This window comes from Nannospalax galili, unplaced genomic scaffold (genome assembly GCF_000622305.1).
Source record: "Nannospalax galili isolate Female #2095 unplaced genomic scaffold, S.galili_v1.0 scaffold281, whole genome shotgun sequence".
In the NCBI taxonomy this organism is placed as follows: domain Eukaryota; kingdom Metazoa; phylum Chordata; class Mammalia; order Rodentia; family Spalacidae; genus Nannospalax; species Nannospalax galili.
Genome location: NW_008349068.1, coordinates 9,426,812 through 9,447,456, shown reverse-complemented (window position 1 = coordinate 9,447,456; position 20,645 = coordinate 9,426,812). Strand labels below are relative to the sequence as shown.

Here is a 20,645-nt window from a genome sequence, read left to right as displayed (position 1 = left end):
AAATCAGCATGGTTCATTTTATGATGATTAATATCCATTTGCCAGGTTCAGCCAAATATATTCAGATTGCTTATTAGCAAAGTGGAAAGAATAAATGGATAAACTGTATCAATAAAGGGACTTCTACATGTTAGAATGTCTACATTGTGTGGAAGCTTTTTCCTTGAAATTATGCCAACTTTTTTTTCAACTTTTGGATCACATCTTATTAGCCTAGATGTAATTAGAAATCTTGTGAAATTAAGAACCATTAAATTCAATGAGTTTGCAGCATAGGAAATTTGCCCAGAGGCACCCAGCCGATGGGTTTGCTAGGATGGGGCTTTCACAGAGCTGTCCCACGTCTCCTCCTCTTCACTCTAAAAGGAACTGTCTTTTCCACTTAGCTAATTAATTACACCTGCCAACAAGCAGATGGTTCTGAAGGCTTTGAAGCACGGAAATAAGTAGGTGCACATCAGCTAGCTTAAACTTCCTTCAGAGGCAGTTTGGCTTATAACTCTTGAAGCTCCAGAGAAAATTAAATATTAAATGATTACCAAGAAAAAATATTTTTAAATATGTTATTAGAAAAGATAGTTTCAGGAATAAAATTATCTTTTTCTATCTCCGTATGTGCGCTTTAGAAGTTTACGTTTGCATCTACCTTGGAATAATACTAGCCAGATGTTGCCAGGTAATTGTCATGAGCTCTGAAATAAAATGAAAACCAGACCAGAGCTACTTACTACTAATAGTTCTCAAAATGTAACTTTTCAGTAAATGATATCTTGGTGATTTGATGTGATATTTTATTTAAAGGAAGGATAGTTAAAATGCTCTGTGGTACTCTTGATTTGTACCTTAATATTTCCTAGTATCCCAAATTGTTATGCTAATCTGTGTAGTCAGCTTTTTTGTTGTTGTTAATTTCAACTCAAGGTAAATAGCTTAAAATAAAAATGATCATTGTATCTTAATTTTTTATATAAAATTCTTTAAAATATGACCTAGCTATATGTAAAAGTGTGTCTACAAAACTAAACCATAGAATATATGAGATAAATTTGCAATATTATCTATTATGAAATAATTGTGAAGCATTAGGTTATATGCATTTGAATTGACAATTAAATGGTAAGTTTTATAAGATATCTAAAATATTTACTCTGAATCTACTTTACATGTGAGAAGTTATTACAGCTTTTCTACTTTAAAAGATAATGACATTTTTAACACAACATATCATTTTGCTAGTGGTAAAATAAAAATCCCTCTATATTTTTACCTTTTGCCTTAGTACATTTATGAAAATTATGTAAATCAAATCAGTAAAACTTCTGAAACTTCCAAAAGAAAAAAAGGCTTCTTACTATAATAAAAAATTATCTAATAGACATATCCAATAATCAATATATTTAACTCTGTCAAGTATGGGATAATGATATTCAAAATGTAAGTTCCAAGGAAACTTTAGTTATCCTTTGTTTCCAGGAGTTATAGAATACAGTTAAGTTTTTCTATACAAAAGTCACTTTGAAGTCTAAAATCCATGGCTTTCATTTTGTAATATGTCTTTCTTCTGTTATATAAGCTTTACCTCATTTGGCTATAAATTGATTAAAATATTAAGTTTAATTTGGAAACAAGCTTTCACTGATTTGGATCCTTCAATTCATGTTATGCATTTTTCATTCTTTGTGTTAACTAATGAACAACAATTAATAAGGTAAAAACACCATATGTAAAATGTAGATTTGGTTAGGAGAACTGAATACTTGACACATTTCAACCATTCCATTTTCCTACTTCTAGAAATTAACTTGCAAGGAGCATAAAGGCAGGCTCTTCTCAGGCTTCTGACTTTGGTTGTGGCAGTTAACAACCATTTTACCTTATTCATTAAGTCAGAACTCCAAGGACTCAGCATAGTTCCCACAGTACTTAAAAATAATAAAATTGCCTTTTAAATAATCTGTTTTTTTTACTGAATGGAAAGGCTTTTCCTTAAGTATGCTGAATTCTTCAAGTTTTACTGTGCTGCTTTTCCTCTGTGCCTACTTCTGACAGAGGTAAAGGGAATGCACCTTCAGTGATGAGGTTGGGACATGGTCCAGACACTTTTGCAGAGCCAAGATTTTTTTAATGTAGTTCTTCTCATGTAGAAATAATCCCTTAAAAGCATAATTGTACCTTTCAACTCAATAAAATATTTTCCAAAAAGAGACTTCAGGGAAATTGCCGAGTTCTTAATTATACTTAGAAGTAGACTGTGTAAGACAGAGTGTGCCTCAACTCTGCCTAGGCTATGTTTTCTTTGTATTTCTGAGTAATTTCATTCTATAATAGATGGAACATGGAATAAAAGTTTCACATCAGAATCCCAGCTCTGCACTGAGACTGTGCTGGAATTCCTATGGTTGTCTAGAAGCTTTTCTTACAAGCTAGTTAGCACTCTCAATGCCTGTTCAAATATAATATGAGATGAGTAAAAATTACCTAAAAATGTTTTTTTTAATAATAAAGAGAAATGTTACATTGTTAGTGTTCAAGTATATGTAGCATTATGAGAAGATATTACAATAAAGACATTCACAATCACCACTTAGGCTGGGAATACTAGCTGGAGCCTTATGTGAGAGGCATTTGGCATCTTGCTTGATCATGCCTCTCATTTGATATCCCACCCAAAAGAGTACTGATTCAAAGTCTAGTACTTTATGACTACCAAGAACCCATAATATCAAAGACAGTCTGAAACTAACATAAGTAGGTTAAAAATGTTTTACAAACCTACATCTTCTAACTTGAACTAATCGTCTCAGTTTTAGTTTTAATTCAAATGGATAATTATGAGACAGAGCAGAGAAAATTATTGGGCAGGATAGAAAAAATAGCTCTTCCTCTGTTCCCTTTATTATTGGTAACAGCACACCAGTGGAACATGACTGAGCAGCACACACTGTGGTGAGCGTTTACAGGTTAACTAGTTTGGGACTAATCATGCTGTGAGTCTGGTACTGCAGGTATGGTATCCTCATTTTATAGATAAGGGGAAGGATAGTGGGGAGTAGAAATGATGTTATATGTTATATAACATATATATCTTAACATATGCTATAAAACAGTATCACGATTACTCAGTCTGGCTTGATACCCAGGAAGAAGACAACGTCTCAATAGTTTTCCTTCTCAAATGCTGACAACCTGAGTTCACTGATCTTGCGAGCCTTGTTAGGCCTTTTAGCACTTTGTGCTTATACCTAGCCTCACAAAATAGTCAAATATCCCGAAAACAAATTTTAGAGGTATTTATTAACTCTGGGAAGAGGAAGCATTCTAAAATAAGGAATGTTATTTACTCAATTAGTAAAATCTGAGCATATACATTATTGCATACTGGAGCCTATTCTGTTACAACATCAAAAGTTAATATGGAAATAACTTAAATTGGGGCAATTGGGTTTGGCACTGTTTGGGGTCATGAAACATAACGATCCATTAAACAGTTCCTGACAAATTTATAATGAGGAGAGATGGCTCAGCAGTTAAGAACAGTGATTCTTCTTTCAGAAGATCCGGGTTCGAATCCCAGCAACCACATGGCAGCTAACAACTGTCTGTAACTCCAGTTCCAGGGGATCCGATAGACTCGTCTGTCCTCCGCGGGCATTGCATGACACGGGTGCACTTACCTACACACAGGCAATATGCGCATACACATGAAATAAAAAGAATAAATTAAAAAAGTATGATCATTTAAGTATATAACTTTAACTCTGAGCAAATCAAGCACTGAGTTGTTAGTCCTTATTCAGGCCTAATGACCTTCCTTTTTCTCCATCAGCCATCAGTGCTATTATAGCAATGCTTGCTGCACACGCAGTATTTATAGTCCATTTTAGTGATTTAATAATAAAAATATTTTAATAAGTTTAAGCAGTATGTGGAATAGTCTCATTTGCTCCAACACCCTGAACTTCGGTGGATGTGTATTATTTTGCACTTCCCTAAGGGATCCAATAGGAAACATGCCAGACCCTGACCATGGAATGAAAGAACTCAGGGTGTGTGTCCTAGGTCTGTGGATTTGATCCCGATTTCTTATAAGCACTGTAACACTGACCATACAGGTAAAGACCACAGGGAGATTTTAAGTGGAGGCTTTAGGACCTATGAGCTACATAACAAACTGTATTGAAAGTGGCCAGGGAGCTCAAAATGAGGCCACAGCATCTGAAAACAAAAAGTGAAGGAATAATTGAAAGCATTATCTCAACTGCGTATCCAAGATTACTCAGTGCAGGAGAGATAATAAACTACAGAATTTGCCATCTGATCCTCAGGAACAACTAGTCCTTTTTAGAGACAGAGTCTCAGAAATTGTGTAAATAACCTGTTTTGAAATATCTACAGCTTTTAAACAACTAGGCATTTTACATACAATATCTTTGATTCTCATAATCTAATATTGAATATTATCATTTCTAAGTCATAGATGATAGAAAAGAAACCTAAACTAATTTACTTATACTCAATCACACAGTTGGACAGTAGCTGTGATGGCCAAACTTGGTTGTCAATATGACACATGATGAAAGACAACCATAGTGGAGGAATTACCTCCATCAGATTGACATGTGGGCATATTTAGAGGCATTTATTTAATTAATAACTGATAAAGGAGGGCCCAGCCTGTCATGTGCAGTGCCACCACTAGGTCTGTATGTCCTAGCAGTATAAGAAAGGTAGCTGATAAAGTAATTTCCTTCCTCTTCTATTTTTTAATTGATTTTAAGGTTTTATTGATTATTTTCAAATTTCACATAATATTTTTGATATTTAGATTTCCTTTATCTATACTTCTTCCCTGATTTTATGTACTCTTGATCATGGTGCTTATCACAGCAACAGAAAAGCCAGCTAGAATAGTAACAAAAATACTTTGACCTAATCTATACAAAATTAAGTAAATTAAAAAAATTACCACTAATACAGGAAAAAGATGGAAAAAAAACTGAAAGCATCATTTAAAATTACTAGAAGGTAATAAAAAGAGAATACAAATACTGTATGGGTTCATAACTATAATGCTAACCAACAAACAAAACTAATCTGTGGTAATGGAAATGACAATTGTGACTTTGGGGATGCTAAGTAAAAAAAGGAAAATAAAATCTCTGCAGTAATAAGAATTTTTTTCCTGTACCTGAGTGGTAGTTAAGTGATATGTAGGTAATATACATAAGTACCTATATGTATTTAAAAATTATGCTTGTTGAGATGCATCAATTTTACTGCATGCAATGCATATTAACTTAAGATTTTATATAAAATATAAAGACATTTCTCTTTATATTTTGTCATAGCTAATATTTTGTATTTTGACAACCAATATTCATATTGCTTTTATTTAAGCATCCATTCCTTCTTAGCTTTCTGTAATTCGAAACTATAATAATATTTTAAATAGTCCTGTATGTGAGTTTTAAAAGTTTTCCAGAAAAAGTTCTTTGTATTTTATCTCATGAATTCTTTAATTTCTTGTTGTATAAAATGTTTCTTACTATTTTTAACATTAGTATTAACTGGCATTTTTCTGAATCATCCAGGCTCCCGATGCACATATTTATATTCTTGATGTTATATTCTTTAGGCATTTTAAATTTTCAATGCATTTCGAATCATATAATCATTTTACAAGATTGAGTTGTTCTTCTTTTCTTGCTTTATCCTTTATTTGCAAGTTTTATCTTGCCAGCAACAAACGTTTACAGCAATGTTATTTATTATTACTGTCATCAGGGAAAATCATCCTTTAAAAATATTCTAAAGAAGTGAAGAAATCACACATTGTGAGATGAGTTATTAAAACTATACAAACCAATATAGTAGGTGAGATATTTGAAAGTGACCTTGCAGCATATCGTGGGTTTATTGTATTAAAGCTTGTAAATAAAGGGGACAAATCATTTCTGGCTACTAATACGACTTCCACCCTTTATTGGAAATGAAGACATTGAACTCTGCTGATTTGTTCTACTGAAGCAATTACATTTTCTCAAAACTTGGAACAGTTTATTTAAGAGGATTGTTGTCTGTAATGAGGCTTTGTGGTGTATAGAACAAAAAAAAAAATGTTTGTGCTTTATGTAAGGGCATGTTCTATGTCAGTATCAAGAAGACATTAGGTCTTTCAGTTTTCTTTATATATACCTTCAGTGTGTTTATCCCTATTATAAAAGTAGTGTTTTCCTAATACAGGTTTTAGCATAAATTCTCAAATACTCATATTTTTAATTATTTTATTATTGTTAATATAGTTTAACCTGTTTTAAAATTTTTGCAGTGTAGTTTACAAAATGTGATACCAGACCCCTCTATCAAGAACATTGTCATTTGTAATATGTGATACACTAATTTACTTAACTGCTTGCTAACAATGTCAAATAAATATAATTTTTCACAGTTCACTGTAAACTGTTTTGCACATAGTAAAACCACTTTTCAAGAAAATAGAAATGAACCAACTTATCCCTAAAAATCCTGCTTCAAAGATGATGTTTAATGGACTTAATTTAGCTCATTTGGAGAAATGAAAATTAAAATAATAGCACTACATGCCAACCTGAATGACTATCAGGGAGTAGAAAAACAGAGCTCAAAAATGCAAACATTATTGTGGCTCAGAAACAAAAAGATTCCTTATAGTCTCATGGTAAAATTATGTTGAAAAACTAATCACCACATCCCATCAATGCCATCTTCCAAGTATGCATGCAACACACATTTACACATGCTTTGAACCAAAAGGCATATTCTACAACATTCACAGCAGCACTGTTTACAATAACATATATGAGGAAATTACCTTATTACCCATCAGTGCAGAATTGGCGAAACCACAATATCTCACAGCAATGAATATGAACACTGAGGATGGATTTTGCAAACATAATATTAAGTAATAGGAGTCAAACATAAAAGGATATTTACCATTTTAGTGTATATATTAAAAAAACACAAAAAGTATCTTATTCAATGTCATGGGAAGTGCTTTGATATGGAGTAGCATAAAAAAGAAAGTGTTGTCCTGGTATGTTGTATTTCTTGATCTGAATGCTGGTTTCTTAACTATGTTCAGCTTGTAAAAGTTCATTGTATTCAGGAAATGCAAGATTTCTTGTGAGCCAAAATGACAGCTAGTGGTGTCCCAATAACATTGCCACCTGCTAACTCTGACATATAAAACTTCTTGATCATATGATAATCCAGAGATTTTTGATTCCCTTACTTTCTTGTATCTGCCTGTGGTTTTGTGACCAAGTTCTGATCAATGAAATGCAATCGTATGTGGAAATGTAAGGGATGTTTCTTGAGACAGCACATATTCATCCATCCCTTCTCATGATTTCCTCCCAATCAAACATGGATTTTTTTTACCTTAACCATCTTATTATATTAAAGGTGATGCAGAAATAAGATGAGCTGGAATCTAGGACCCTGATAATTTTGGGCATTATATTAGCCTTGAAACACATAGCCTATAAATAAACGTAAAATTCTAACCTCTTGAAGTTGCATTCTAATCTATTACTGAGAAATAAATCATTAATGTAAATATACAAAAATATATGTCTTACTTATGTCAATAATAAAACCACTATTTAAGGACTTGTCAAGCTTAAAATATAATAGAGGCAGCAGCTGTTTGTTAAATACTATGACTATAATAACCTGATTATAGAGTTGAGAACTGAACTCCAAAATAGTGGGTAAGGTGGTACAGATAGTAAGTCAAAACTTAATTAGATTTGATTTTAAAATGTGTTTTATCTCATTAAGTAGATTCAGTATTACTGCCTTTGCACTCAAACACTGATATTAGAGGATCTATCTATCTATTTATCATCTATCTCTTACCAACCCACCTACCCTGTGGGCTACCTATGTACTCAGGATTATATTATAACTTTAATATGAAAAATGAATTAATGTGGACAGTATATTTAAGCAAAAAAATTATAACTGGAATAAAATGGTAGGATCTGAATTAAGGCATATCAGTGTGTATAAAATGAGACATTAGGGGAAACTTTCTTTAGGCTGTAAGGATAGATTAAGTATGAAAAAATGAAAGAACTAATGATATCTCTAACTTTTGTGTACATGTGACTTATTACAGAATGTTATTAGGTGAGTTTTAGAAAAATAATGAAATGTAAAAAGAACACATTTAAGAGAAGTGATTAGAAAGAAAATATCAGATATGCACATATACAATGAGACTACAAAAAAATTGACAAAGAAAAGTTATGTTCATAATGTAAAACCACTATGATACACTGATTTCCAGGGAATATCAGCGAGTTTAAATGGATTATTATTTCCTAAAAGAAAAAATATTACTAATACATTATGATCACAATAAATTTATTCAATATTTAGTGTGACCTAGACTATAAACATTCACATTTAATATATACCACTGGCATGTTATTATTACAAATTTAGAAATATTAGCCCTATTCATAGATGTTATCATAATCATCAAAAACATTTGAATTTGTGTCATGTAAATTATTTTTTAATTTACATTTATTTATTTGTTTTGTACATGTGTGTGGGCATGCACATGCCATATAACACATGTGAGGATTAGAGGGCAATTTATAGGAGTCAATTCTCAACTTCCACCACATGGCTTCCAGGAAGCCCAGGATGAACTCAGCTCATCAGTCTTGGCAGTAAGCATCTTTATCCACTGAGTCATCTTGATAATCCAGATTTTCTACTATATTCTTAGCACTATCTTGGAACTGGGAACATAGAAGGATTTGAATCCTGGGTCTTGTTCTTGAGGGATCCATAGCAACAGAGGGAAGATCAAAAGAAGGGCTCAAAAGAATAAAGAAGATATGACAGTGGTTACTCTGTGCCAGATGATAGGACAAATAATCCATGCTCTAAGGGATGGGAAACCACTACATTAACTAGTTATTTATAACACCATTTCAGAGAATTAGGACTTAAGTTAAAACATTGAAAGCTAATATTATTGATTAGGTAGGATATTATAGCAAGCATTACTGAACTCTAGTTCATCTAAATCAAGGTGTATGTGATTTATTTTCTATCATGAGCTTATTTTTAGTCAATGGGTCTAGTAATTTCTTCCTTAAATTGCCTTGCTCTGTTTGAAAAACTGTCCACTGTTACTTCCTAACATTTGGTATTCGAATCCATGAGCTTTTGACTCTGATCACTGAGCTGAAAGATAAAGGGTTACATCACTCATTTACATTATCACCCTCTACCCCCTCCCAATACAAATGTGACATTTCAATTTTGCACACTTCAACTCTCCTTAAATCATCTGTATAAAAACTTCAAAGCTTGATTGATGATGAATGAGCCATTGTCTCCTCGAGCACCCGGTTCTCATTAGCCTTTGGAGTCTCAGCTTATTAATAATGAACCTTGAGGGCTGACCCAGTGGGGTAGCTGCAATTCACTGTGCTACCAGCTGAAAGGTCTGGGCTTTGGAAAGATTCAGGAATCCCTGGACCAAGTCCATCCCAGAGATGATGTATTAAGTATCACAGGTGGATGATAGGATCTATATTACTTCTGTATCATTATCTGTGAACAGACTTGTGTGGCTTAAGGTGATGACAGTGAGAAAGATATATTGCTTTATATCTGAGAAAGTCCTGTAACTGCTTTTGTAACTTTATTTTAAAAATGGCCTTATTGTGACTTTGAGTTTGACTTCTTGTTTGTGTCCTTTTGCTTGGATAGGTAATACAAGTCTGATATAAGTCTAATATATGCATGACCCCACTATAATTAGACACATGTGATACTTTTAACCTTTCTTTTATTGTCATTTTCTTTCTATGGTTGACTGATATAGACACATTTCTGCACAGTCAGACATTTACATTTATAATCAGAGGTTGATGTCAACTATTTCATCCTTGATAATTAGAATTTTATTATGTCAGTATGGTTGATAGTTCTTTGAGATGTGTTTGGTGCCAACAGAAGTCATAGAGACCAAAGTGTCATATGGCCAACTGTATTTGCAGTTCAATATTTATTTTGGAAAAAAAAGAAATCCAATCATTTTTATGCAGTGGTTAGGAATAGTACATATGGTCAGAGCACTTCTGTCAAATTCCGAATCCGATTGGGGTCACATTCATCTGTATTCTCAGGAAGGAAGTTACATTGCAATTAGGATATTTCATACAGGACAGAGGAAAAACAGTATGATCAGTATTTTGCCTTATGTTCTTTTGAGAGAAAATGTATTAGCAAAATATCGATGGTTGCGTTAATAGGAAGTCTCCTCCAATTCACTATAATAACTACTATTTGATAAAGATGGAGAACAAAAGAAGTCATTTGAATAACAAAATATTAACTTCTTTATCAGACTCATGAAAATGCCATTCAGACAAGGAAATTGTCAAATGACCACCATTTCAGGATTCAAAGACACGAGTAGTTCATGTTCTGTTTTGAATGTCGTATTGGCATTTTACAAGTTTCAAAAATTAATTTAAGGAACAATGTGGGATAGACTTACACTTAAGTATTAAAGAATAATTTTAGATATTTTTCCATAGCACATGCTAGGCAATCTGTATAACTTTAAGAAAATTTGGTCCAAATAAAATGCTCAAAGTCATCATTATTTACCTAGTAACTAATCGAGTTTGATGCATAAAATAGGCTTTTGTATAGCAGAAAAATGTTAAACATGGTATAAATGCCAAACATTATCTCTACAGTAATTGTCTATATTATCAGTTCCAAGCATCTTTTATAATAAAGTCTATTTCATTTCAGTTTTCAAGAACTCTAACTACAAAATTGTATATCTCTGTATGTTTAGTTTTTCTTATATTCAGTTAAATATATTACAGGCAGATTTTAAACTTAGTAAATCTATACTGTGTACTTCCTGGTATATAGTAGCAGATACTTGGGCTCCAGTTAACAAGCAGGAGTAGCTCCTCAGTTAATCAAACACAGGATCAAATAAGAAGACATATAAAATGTTTATTGAAAATAATTAACTTTCATAATTACTTTGATTTAGCCACAATGCAACTTAAAAGTAGGAGTCATAGCGAAAGTTAACTGATTAACGTTGGAATCAAGTTCTTTGGCTCAAGTTTGTATAAATGTGCCTAAGTGGTCGTTGGGGAAAGGCTACCTGGTATTAGATACAACAGAGAGAGTTCAAAGTAATATTGTTTACCTTCATGAAAATCCTTTATATTTAAGTTCTCTATTTTAGTGTATTGCAGGTCGTAATTTATTCAAGAACAAAATTTTCATGACAGCTTTCACTTGACTTCCATGTTTTTTATCTAATGGGAAATACTGGAGACACAAACATATTTAAGTTTATAATGGTATTTTTCAGTAATGAAATGATACTTTTATTTTTAGAAAATGTCATATCTAATATATTTTGTGTTATTTGACATTTATTAGAAAGAAACAGTTCTGTTTTGTGAACTTGCAGGACATATTTTTACACAGTATGATAAGAAAATGCGTAGCAGGCTTTTCCCCTAAATGATAAAGCATATATCTGTGTCTTTCTTAATTTATTTGAATATGTTATTACAGAGGAATTTATAAAATTTAATGAGGTTACCTTGAGCTCATTCACTTACTAGACATTTTTACTTACTGCATTCATCCCAACTTTATACATCTTTTTTGACTATCAATTAAATTCACGCTTCATTTTTTCTCTCTTCCTTTTGATTCAAAATTATATTTTTGTCCTAGTCTTAAATTTTAATTATTAGTCATTTTATTTCATATTAGGGTAAGGAAAGTGTGGTCATAAAACAGGTGATTCTTTCAAATAAATCTTCAAAACACTGTATAAAAAGCACTGTCGTTCTTGTTAAGTTACTACACATAGATTAAATATCATATGAATGATTCTTGAAGCTTTTCTTTTTTACTAATCCTTATTTGACTTATCTAATAAATTCAAACTTCTATAGTCAACCATGGTGCAAAGAGTAGGTTGTTCTTCTGTCAAGAAAGTAATTTTTATATATTAAAACTTTCTAAGGGAGATAACCTATTCCATAGATTTTCTTATTTGGAAAATAAACCTATTGAAATATTTTCTCACAAAAGATATAGTGCTTTATTGTTTGAAGTTATAAAATCAAAGGCAATTTTAGAATATACATATATATATATATGCAGTTATTACACTATTTCCTGAAAAATGTTTAAGGAGCCATTAATGTTCATTAATACTTTCCTATAAATTCATGAAATCATATTTTCTCTGATTGTGGAGTTTTTGCATTTCCTTGATTATGGAGTTTTCAACAGAGAAAAAGGCATATATTAAAAAGATAAAAAGGCTATTTCCAGGGGAAACAAAAACATGCAAATAAAGCAGTCAGTATTCAAACCTAAAAGTATGTACATTATCCTCACTAGAATTACTAGCAGATACGAATTTAAAATTTGTGATGATAAAAGTATCCTCTAGATTGTCATGATTGTATCTTAATTTGAAATTTTAAATTATAAGCCTGTTCTTATATTATTACCATCTTTTTTCCAATTCCCTTTTCCAAGTACAAGTCATGCTCTAAAACATATTTCTAAGAAACGAATGTCAACAATAGTAGTGGATTAATAATGCAGAAGAAGGAGATTTGACGAGATTATTATTCAGCAAAATGCAATCTGATACTATTTGAAAATTCTCTGATAGGAAGATGGAGATGGATACCGTGTTTCTTCCACATGAACAATTTGATTTAAGATGTGACTCCTGAAAAGTAGTTTCTTTTCATAATGTTTGAGTTATTTCCTTGCTCTTCACATCTTTTTTTTACAATAGAACTTTCCAAATGTAGACTGAAAAATAACCTCCATTTCCTGGATCTCATTCAGAGTACTCTTTCTTTTTACTTGATGAAGAATTATTCCTAGAGCTGTACAGCATCACCCAGTATCTCATGAGAAAGCTATACGCATGAGATCTTCACACATTTCAGGTCAAAACACACTGCCAAACATTAAAACAGAAATACATTTTCACAATCCTTCTTACATCTTCCTTCTGCACTGATCAAAGTTTCGTGGTTAGGTCAAAAAAAGTAATGAACTAGTTTTAGAAGTAGAAAGATGGTCTAATTTCTTTTTGTTTCTTTTTTCCTCCTCCAAGAACTGGAACCGATAGTCGGTGAAAAGACTGATAATGAGAATGTGACTGAGCTTGAATGGAAAAGTTTCTGTGGTATATAAATGGAATTGAGGATTTTAAACATACAAAGCAGTCGGGTTCTTTGGATGTGCCAACCAATTTTGCATCTGCAAATATCAATCTGAATACCAACGTTCAATGCATATTCCTTTTATTCATTCCTTACATTTCTCTAATGTGGGCCTACCATCACAAAGGGAGAAATAACATTTTAAAAATGGCTTAGAAAGTACTGCACAAGAGAGATGATTCTCAGCACCACCGCAGAGCATGACTCTGTCCTTCCTTATTTGTATATTCTCAGTAGTTGAGATTTGTTCATTAGCATTATGTCTCTAAGCACTTGCTTCCTTCATCTCTTCTGAAGTATTCATGGATTACTTTTGGGCAGCGAAATTCAGCTATTATTTAAATTTTTATTTCAATATATACTAATGCTATACTTTCATTGTACCAAATGATGAGTTTCATACAAACTTTTCATACAAGTATGTCATGTACTTTGATCATGCTTAACCCCATCCTACCTTTTCACCTTCTCCCTCTCCTGTTCTCCATTTATTCCTCATCTATCATGTCTACTTTATGCGCTATATGCATGTATTATTTTATCTACCTATGTAAGAGTAGGAGCCACAAATGAGAGAAAAGATTGTCTTCTTGAGTCTGACATTTCACTTAATATGATCATCCTTAGTTATACCCATTTTCCACCAAATGCTGTAATTTCATTCTTCTTCCTGATTGAATAAAATTATATATATACATATATATATATATATATAAATGCCACATTTTGTCTATCCATTCATATGAAGAAAGACAACAGAGAAAGTCTTCCTCTTCCTCTTCTGTCTTATTCTGTCTTCACATCAGAATAGATGCCATAGCTAACTGTGTCTTGGGTGAATAAAATCACCACACAGGAAGTCAAGGAAGAAAAAGGCCCTTTAGAACAGGTGAACTAACATTTGCATCTGCCTTGTGGAGAGTGTTAATGTGGAAAATAGAATCACTATCTGCAAAAGCTGTAGTTTGTTTTTCTTTCTTGCTGTAGTTGAAAACTTTATGCACTATTATATGATGATTCTAAAACTTTTCTTGTATTGGACCACAGGCAGAAAATGTGGTAGACAGTAGGTAGGAAGGTGCCACGTGTCTAAGTAAATTATTAAAAAAAACAGTATTTGAGGGGCTGAGAGATGGTTCAGGGGTTAAGAGCACTGGATGCTCTTGCAGAGAACCAAGGTTTGGTTCCCAGCACCAACATGATGACTCACAACTATCTGTAGCTCCAATGCCCTCCTCTGGCCTCTGTATGTTTTGCACACATGTAGTGCACTTATATAAGCTGCATATTATTCATAGACAAAAAATATGAATAGATAAAGTTAGAAAAAATAGTAACATTGAAAAATATTATTTTCAGTGGGAATATTAATTTTTCAGGATAACTTAAAGGTATTTGAAAGAAGATCTTTGTATGTGACCAGACATTGAACATGGGAAACACTTTAGGTAATCAGGAGTAGCACAAAAAAAGCAAGTAAAAACCAGTATTGGTGTACTTTATCTCATACTCGGGTCTATGATCCAGTGGCAAATCTACTGAATGATTGGCAAATCTATTCCAGATTGGAAGAGAGTAATTTTGCAATAAAATAATTCTACATTTTACATAATGCTAATCACTTATCTATGGGCCCCAGGCAATACCCCATTGTCTAAAACATTCTACTAAAGCAACATCTCACAATGTGTATCAAAAGCTTTGAGACTTCACACTCTATGGCTGTGGACTGTCATTTGTGAAAATTTATTTTAAAGACTAAGCAAAGATAAATTAACACAAAACAAGAAGGATTTTTATTAAATGATGCTAATTATTTTATAATCTGGCATATCTTTATTCTCATTAAAGGTATGTAAAATAATCATTAATTATTATGTAATTTTAAACAAAAGTACAAAATTATGAAAGTCAGCATGTAATATTCCAATTCAGGGTAAACAAACAGAAAAGAAATTATAATATCAATACCAAAATACTGAAGTTTTTCTCTGAATATTAGAATTATTTATTTTAATCACTTATACTTTTCAACCTTTTCAGAATTTTAAAAGAAGGAAAAGACTCAATGAAGAATATATTTTTAAGTATCATGGCTTCTATTCTATTTTAATATTATAACTCTAATATTAAAATAATTTGAGTAGCTCATTTTTTATTGGCTACCTTTTCTTCAGTAAACAAATTGATGATCGATGGTTATTTTTGTTTCCAATACAGAAATTCTAAATGGCGGAGTCTATGTTGACCAGAATAAATTCCTATGCTATGCAGACACAATTCACTGGCAAGATATTGTCCGGAATCCATGGCCTTCCAACTTGACACTGGTGTCAACAAATGGAAGCTCAGGATGTGAGTAGCAGACTTTGTTTAAATTTATTACTTATTTATTTATTCATTACTTATTTATTGTGTGTGTGTGTTATGTGTGTCATGGTACATGTGTGGAGGTCAAGGGACAATGCGCAGGGAGTGACTTTTATTCTTACACCATGTAGTGCCTGGGGACTGAAACCAGATCATTGAATGAGGTACTAGCGTCTTTATCCTCTGAGACATCTCATCAGCCCGCATTATTCTTTGTAACATTTAAAAATATTCTTTTTACCCTGTTTAAAAATGAATGACTTGTTTGTCATGCAATTAATATTTGACATTCGATTAATCATAAAAATGTTTGGTTTCCTTCAGTTATGTGTCATAGAACAAACAGCTGACCAGTCCTTGTTTTCTAATTGTTCTTTTTAAAAATATTTATTGTTTTTATTTTATGTGTGTGAGTATTTTGCCTGCATGTATGTGAAAGCACCCATGTCATGCAGTGCTGCAGAGGTCAGAAGAGGGCTTCAAATTTCCCTGCAACTGGAGTTAAGGACGGTTCGTAGCTGCCGTGTGGGTGCTGGGAATTTAACCTGGGTCCTCCGCAAGAGCAGTCAGTGCTTGTAACTGCTGAGCTATCACTCAGCCCCTAATTATTCTCTTTTGAGAAGCAATTTTTCCTCTTTAAAAATTTACATTTTCTTAACATGGTTCCTCTTAGCTTAGTTCAAATTACTGTATCTTAGTCTACTTTTCAAAACGCACCACCATGTCCATAACTTGTGGCCACTGTGTAGTTACTATATCCACATTTATGCCTCATGAAAAGTAGTTAAAAACTATTCCTTTCTATTCACTGTAAGTTTTCAAACACACAAACAAAACTAGTGGAACATATTAGAATTCTCAAACCTTCATTTGTCCCTAAGGCCTTCATGCCAATACTTTATGATCGTCACAGTAGTACAACATGAGTGAATATATATTTCATACACAAGAAACATGTTTACTGTCTCAATTTTGTCATCAGTAATAACTATTGAATTCTCCATTTCCTAAAGATTTATTGTTTTATTTATATAATGTAATATATATGTGTAATAGAGTACATTAAATTGGCTTGGAATCAGTAAGGAGAAGCATAGATAGGGGATGGGGTCAAATACTATCAAATTATATTGTATGAAAGTTGCAACAATTCAATAAAATTTTTAAAGGTGTGTTGTTTCTGCCACAGAGGATTTATCTGACTGATAGTGTTTAATATGATGAAGTGATAAGCAAATAATATCTGAACTATCATTAAAATCTCTTAAAATTATTCTGTCTGTAAACTCTTTCATTTCCTAAAGCAGGCTATGTTGTCGTACATTATTTCTGACATTTGTATGAGATCTAAATCTTTATCAAGTATTAACCTGGGTTTTAAATTTCTCATCTATTATATATTTCCCACCTGAAATCATAACTGTCTCTACATACTTCAATAATTATTTGCTGTAGTCCTGATTGTATTGTGATGCTTTTGTATGAAATCAAACTCCAAGGGACAATTATTAAATTTCATGATGCCCATAATAACATTATGGGGAATATGAATGTATTTGATCAAATCTGACACCTTTGTTTTTAATAAAAAGCTAAAAGCTTCTTTTAAAAAAAATAGAGTAATGTAATTTTCTTGTCATCTTTAGCAGAAACTTGTATGTGATTCTATCTTTGTAGTACTCAAATTACCTACCAGGTAAAATTACAGGTGCAAAAAATAATTTGAATCTGCATGTGCTAACAGTGCAAATGATGTGGTTCAGGAATGGTGTCTGTTTTCAGTGTGCCTATATTATTAGCATATTATATGGGGACGGGTTTGCATTGGTTGGCTAGGAGGAAAAGCCTGCTGATTCTCAGTTTCTTGAAATAACTAGCCTGTAAGGCATAAATGAGATCAGGAAAGAATAAAGTCTGAGACAGAAGCCAAAAGGGAAATCTGTCCACCAGTCTTACAGGATTTGAAGCAGGATAGGTCTGAGGGGGTTGCTGTATTTTCACAGATGGTATCTTTTTGTGCTGTTCTTTTTGAGGGCTAATTTGGATGGTTGTGCCTATAATTAAGCAATTGTGTCTATACTTATTTTGCATGCAAATAATTGCAGGTGCAAAAATTACAAATACAGAATGAGTTCATAATCAATGGTCATTTATAAATTAGCCATTAATTGTTGAAGTCTTTTTGCTTACATAGTGTTTCTGTTTGGTTAGCATAGTACATCTACTGTATGATACCATATCTGACAATAATGAATTGGCTGTTATTTGAATATTAATGTCTGGAGATTTTATTGTGCTACAGGTTAAAAAGATAGTCACAAAAGATAAATACTGTATAATTCCACTGGTATTGACAAATTTAAATCAATCATATTTAAAGAAACAAAATGTAGGCATGTAGCTGCAGATAACTGATATTATTATGTAGTCTGGTTTTAATATTTATAATTGAAGAAATCATAATTTAATATGTGATTAATAATAATATAGATATCCCCACTCATGTTCAAGGAGCCTCTACATCCTCACTTCACTTTAGTGATGTGAGGCCTCCTAGGTAAGAGTCTGTGTGCTTGATTGCTTTCCTTGCTCCCTGTCCTGACCAGTTCTGCTGACAAAATTCTTGCAAAGTCTCTGCTCAATGAAGTCTGACTGTGATTCCTTCCCCAAAGCTTGCCACTCTGATTGACCAACACTAAACAAAACCAAGCGGCATACAATTTTCAGTCAATTTCTGCTTATTTTCCAAGTTTATGAATTGAGTTCTCATAGTTTGTGTTTAGTTCCTGTTTTCTTCTGCTTGATTTATAAAGTCTAGGCACTCATTGGGAGCCTTAAGGCATTCATCAGGAGCCATCTCATCCAGGAAGCATGTTCTTCTTGAAGCTAAATTAGCCTTCCTTCCTCATTTAACATGATAGTGACTAGAGATATATAAAAAATATTAGATGGAAGCTTATTGTGGACAAGACATAATTCAGCCCTCTGTCATTTTTTTGTACTATGCATTAGATGGATCACTGATGCTTACTGAAGGAAAAATAAGTAAATGCAATAGATAAGTTGATGTCTTAGTTCATTTGTATGGCTACACAGAATATCCAAGACTGGAAAATTCATAAAAAAGAGAAATTTATGTGTTTAAAGTTCTGAAGTCTAGGAAAACCAAGATCCAGTTGCGATGTGATTCTTTGTTTCCTAAAGACTTGTCTTCTCTCCACGATGTGATCCTTGCACATTGCCTTATGCAGAGGAGAAGACAACTTAAAACCACTCCCATGATCCCTTTCTGTATTGGCATTCCTTCATGAAGACAGGGCCTTCCTGACTTAACATTTCTCATTAGGCCCCTCCTCTCAACACTGTTGCAATGGAGGTTTAATTTGGACATGAATTTTAGTGGAAGGCAAAATTATTCAAATTGTAAGAATTCATAATTGGGAAAATTAGATGGACCTGAACTATATTTTCCTTTACTCATAATTTATATTAAAATGCATGAGTGCAAAGTAAAAGTTGTAGCCAGAGGTAGCTACATAGAGATCTCTGTGCTTAATATAATTTATATTACTGCTATAAAATTTCAATTATATTACATTTGTATTCTACTTGTAATTGTGAAAATATAAAAAACAAATTAGCGTAAGACTTTAGAATATTTGCAAATCGTAGTTGTTTCTTATTTTTCAATGTTTCATTATTCCTTTTAGAGAGAAAATTATTTTTATTATTTGAAGATTCCATTCTTGTATACACTGTAGCTTAATCATATCCATCCCCACTTCCTCTCTCCAACTCCTAGCATATCTCCCAACTTCAAGTTCTCTTTTTTTAAAAGATCACTAAGTCCAATCAGTGCTGCCCATATGTGTATGGGCTTAGGGTCATTCAGTATGTCATAAGCAATCCACCAGTACCTCCCAGACAAGCCATCAATTTCCAATAACTCCTCAACTAGAAGCCTCAGGAAAAACCCCTCCATGCTGACTTGATCTTGTCCAGGTCTTGTACACGTAAACAAAGCTGCTGCAAAATCTTCTGTACAGCAGATGTATCATGTACAGAAGTCAGGATTTTACAGCATTCCTCCTCTCCTCTGGCACGTACATTCTTTCTTCTCCCTGAGCCTTGTTGGGGAAGGTTATAATGTAGACGTCCCATCTACAGCTGAGTACTCACAGTGGCTTCTTCTCAGTGCTTTGAACAGTTAAGTGGCTGTGTATTGAGCAATAGCCACTATAATAGGAAGCTTCTCTGATCAAAGGTGAGAGAAAAAAATCTATACATATAGTCATAGATCTTTAAAAAGCAGTTTGACAACATGACCCTTTAGCAAAAAACACCAATAGGTTCTCCCCTTGCCATGGATTTTGACCATTTTTAAAGTACCCAGTATGAATTCATTCCTGTGGCCTAATATCCAGTCAAGAGAGCAGTTGGTTACCCCCATTAACACTCTTGCCACTATTACACCAGGGAGAACATCTTTCCTAGCATATCAATATTGTAGCATGCAGGGTCGAGTACTGGGTAAGACTGTCAATGCCTTTCCTCTCTCAGCAGCCTGCATAGGGCCCTCCAACACTCCACAGCTAGCCAGCCAGGAAAGAATTTCCTGGTGAGTTCAAGATTAACTTTTCTAGGTCATAAAATCGAAGTGTGGCATTTTCACCAAGAAAGCCTTTCAATGAGTTACTGTATGAAACCAAGAGCACTGGCAATAATCTGTATTGTTTTAGTATCTCTAGGGCTTCCCTCATCAATAACTTGTAGGAAGGAAACTGGTAACTGGCACTAGGATTTTCATTAACTAATTCATGCCATCTTATGGGAGCAGCATTGTTCATCCACTGTGTATCCTTTAACTCCTTTTTAAAAGTTATTTTTAAAATTAGCTTCAAAGCCAATGGGGTATCATAATGCTTTTCATATATTGTTAGTTTCGATGCAAAATCCTTA

At 32.9% G+C, this 20,645-nt stretch overlaps 1 protein-coding gene across 4 annotated transcripts in view; it reads left to right on the top strand.

Annotated features, from left to right (window-relative positions):
• Positions 1 to 20,645, top strand: part of Erbb4 (erb-b2 receptor tyrosine kinase 4) — a 1,194,626-nt gene that overhangs the window by 788,565 nt on the left and 385,416 nt on the right. For all 4 annotated transcript variants that reach the window (XM_029569917.1, XM_029569919.1, XM_029569920.1 and 1 more), the window contains exon 4: positions 15,537 to 15,671. In XM_029569917.1, coding sequence (XP_029425777.1) covers positions 15,537 to 15,671 — 135 coding nt within the window. The remainder of the gene's footprint in view (positions 1 to 15,536; positions 15,672 to 20,645) is intronic.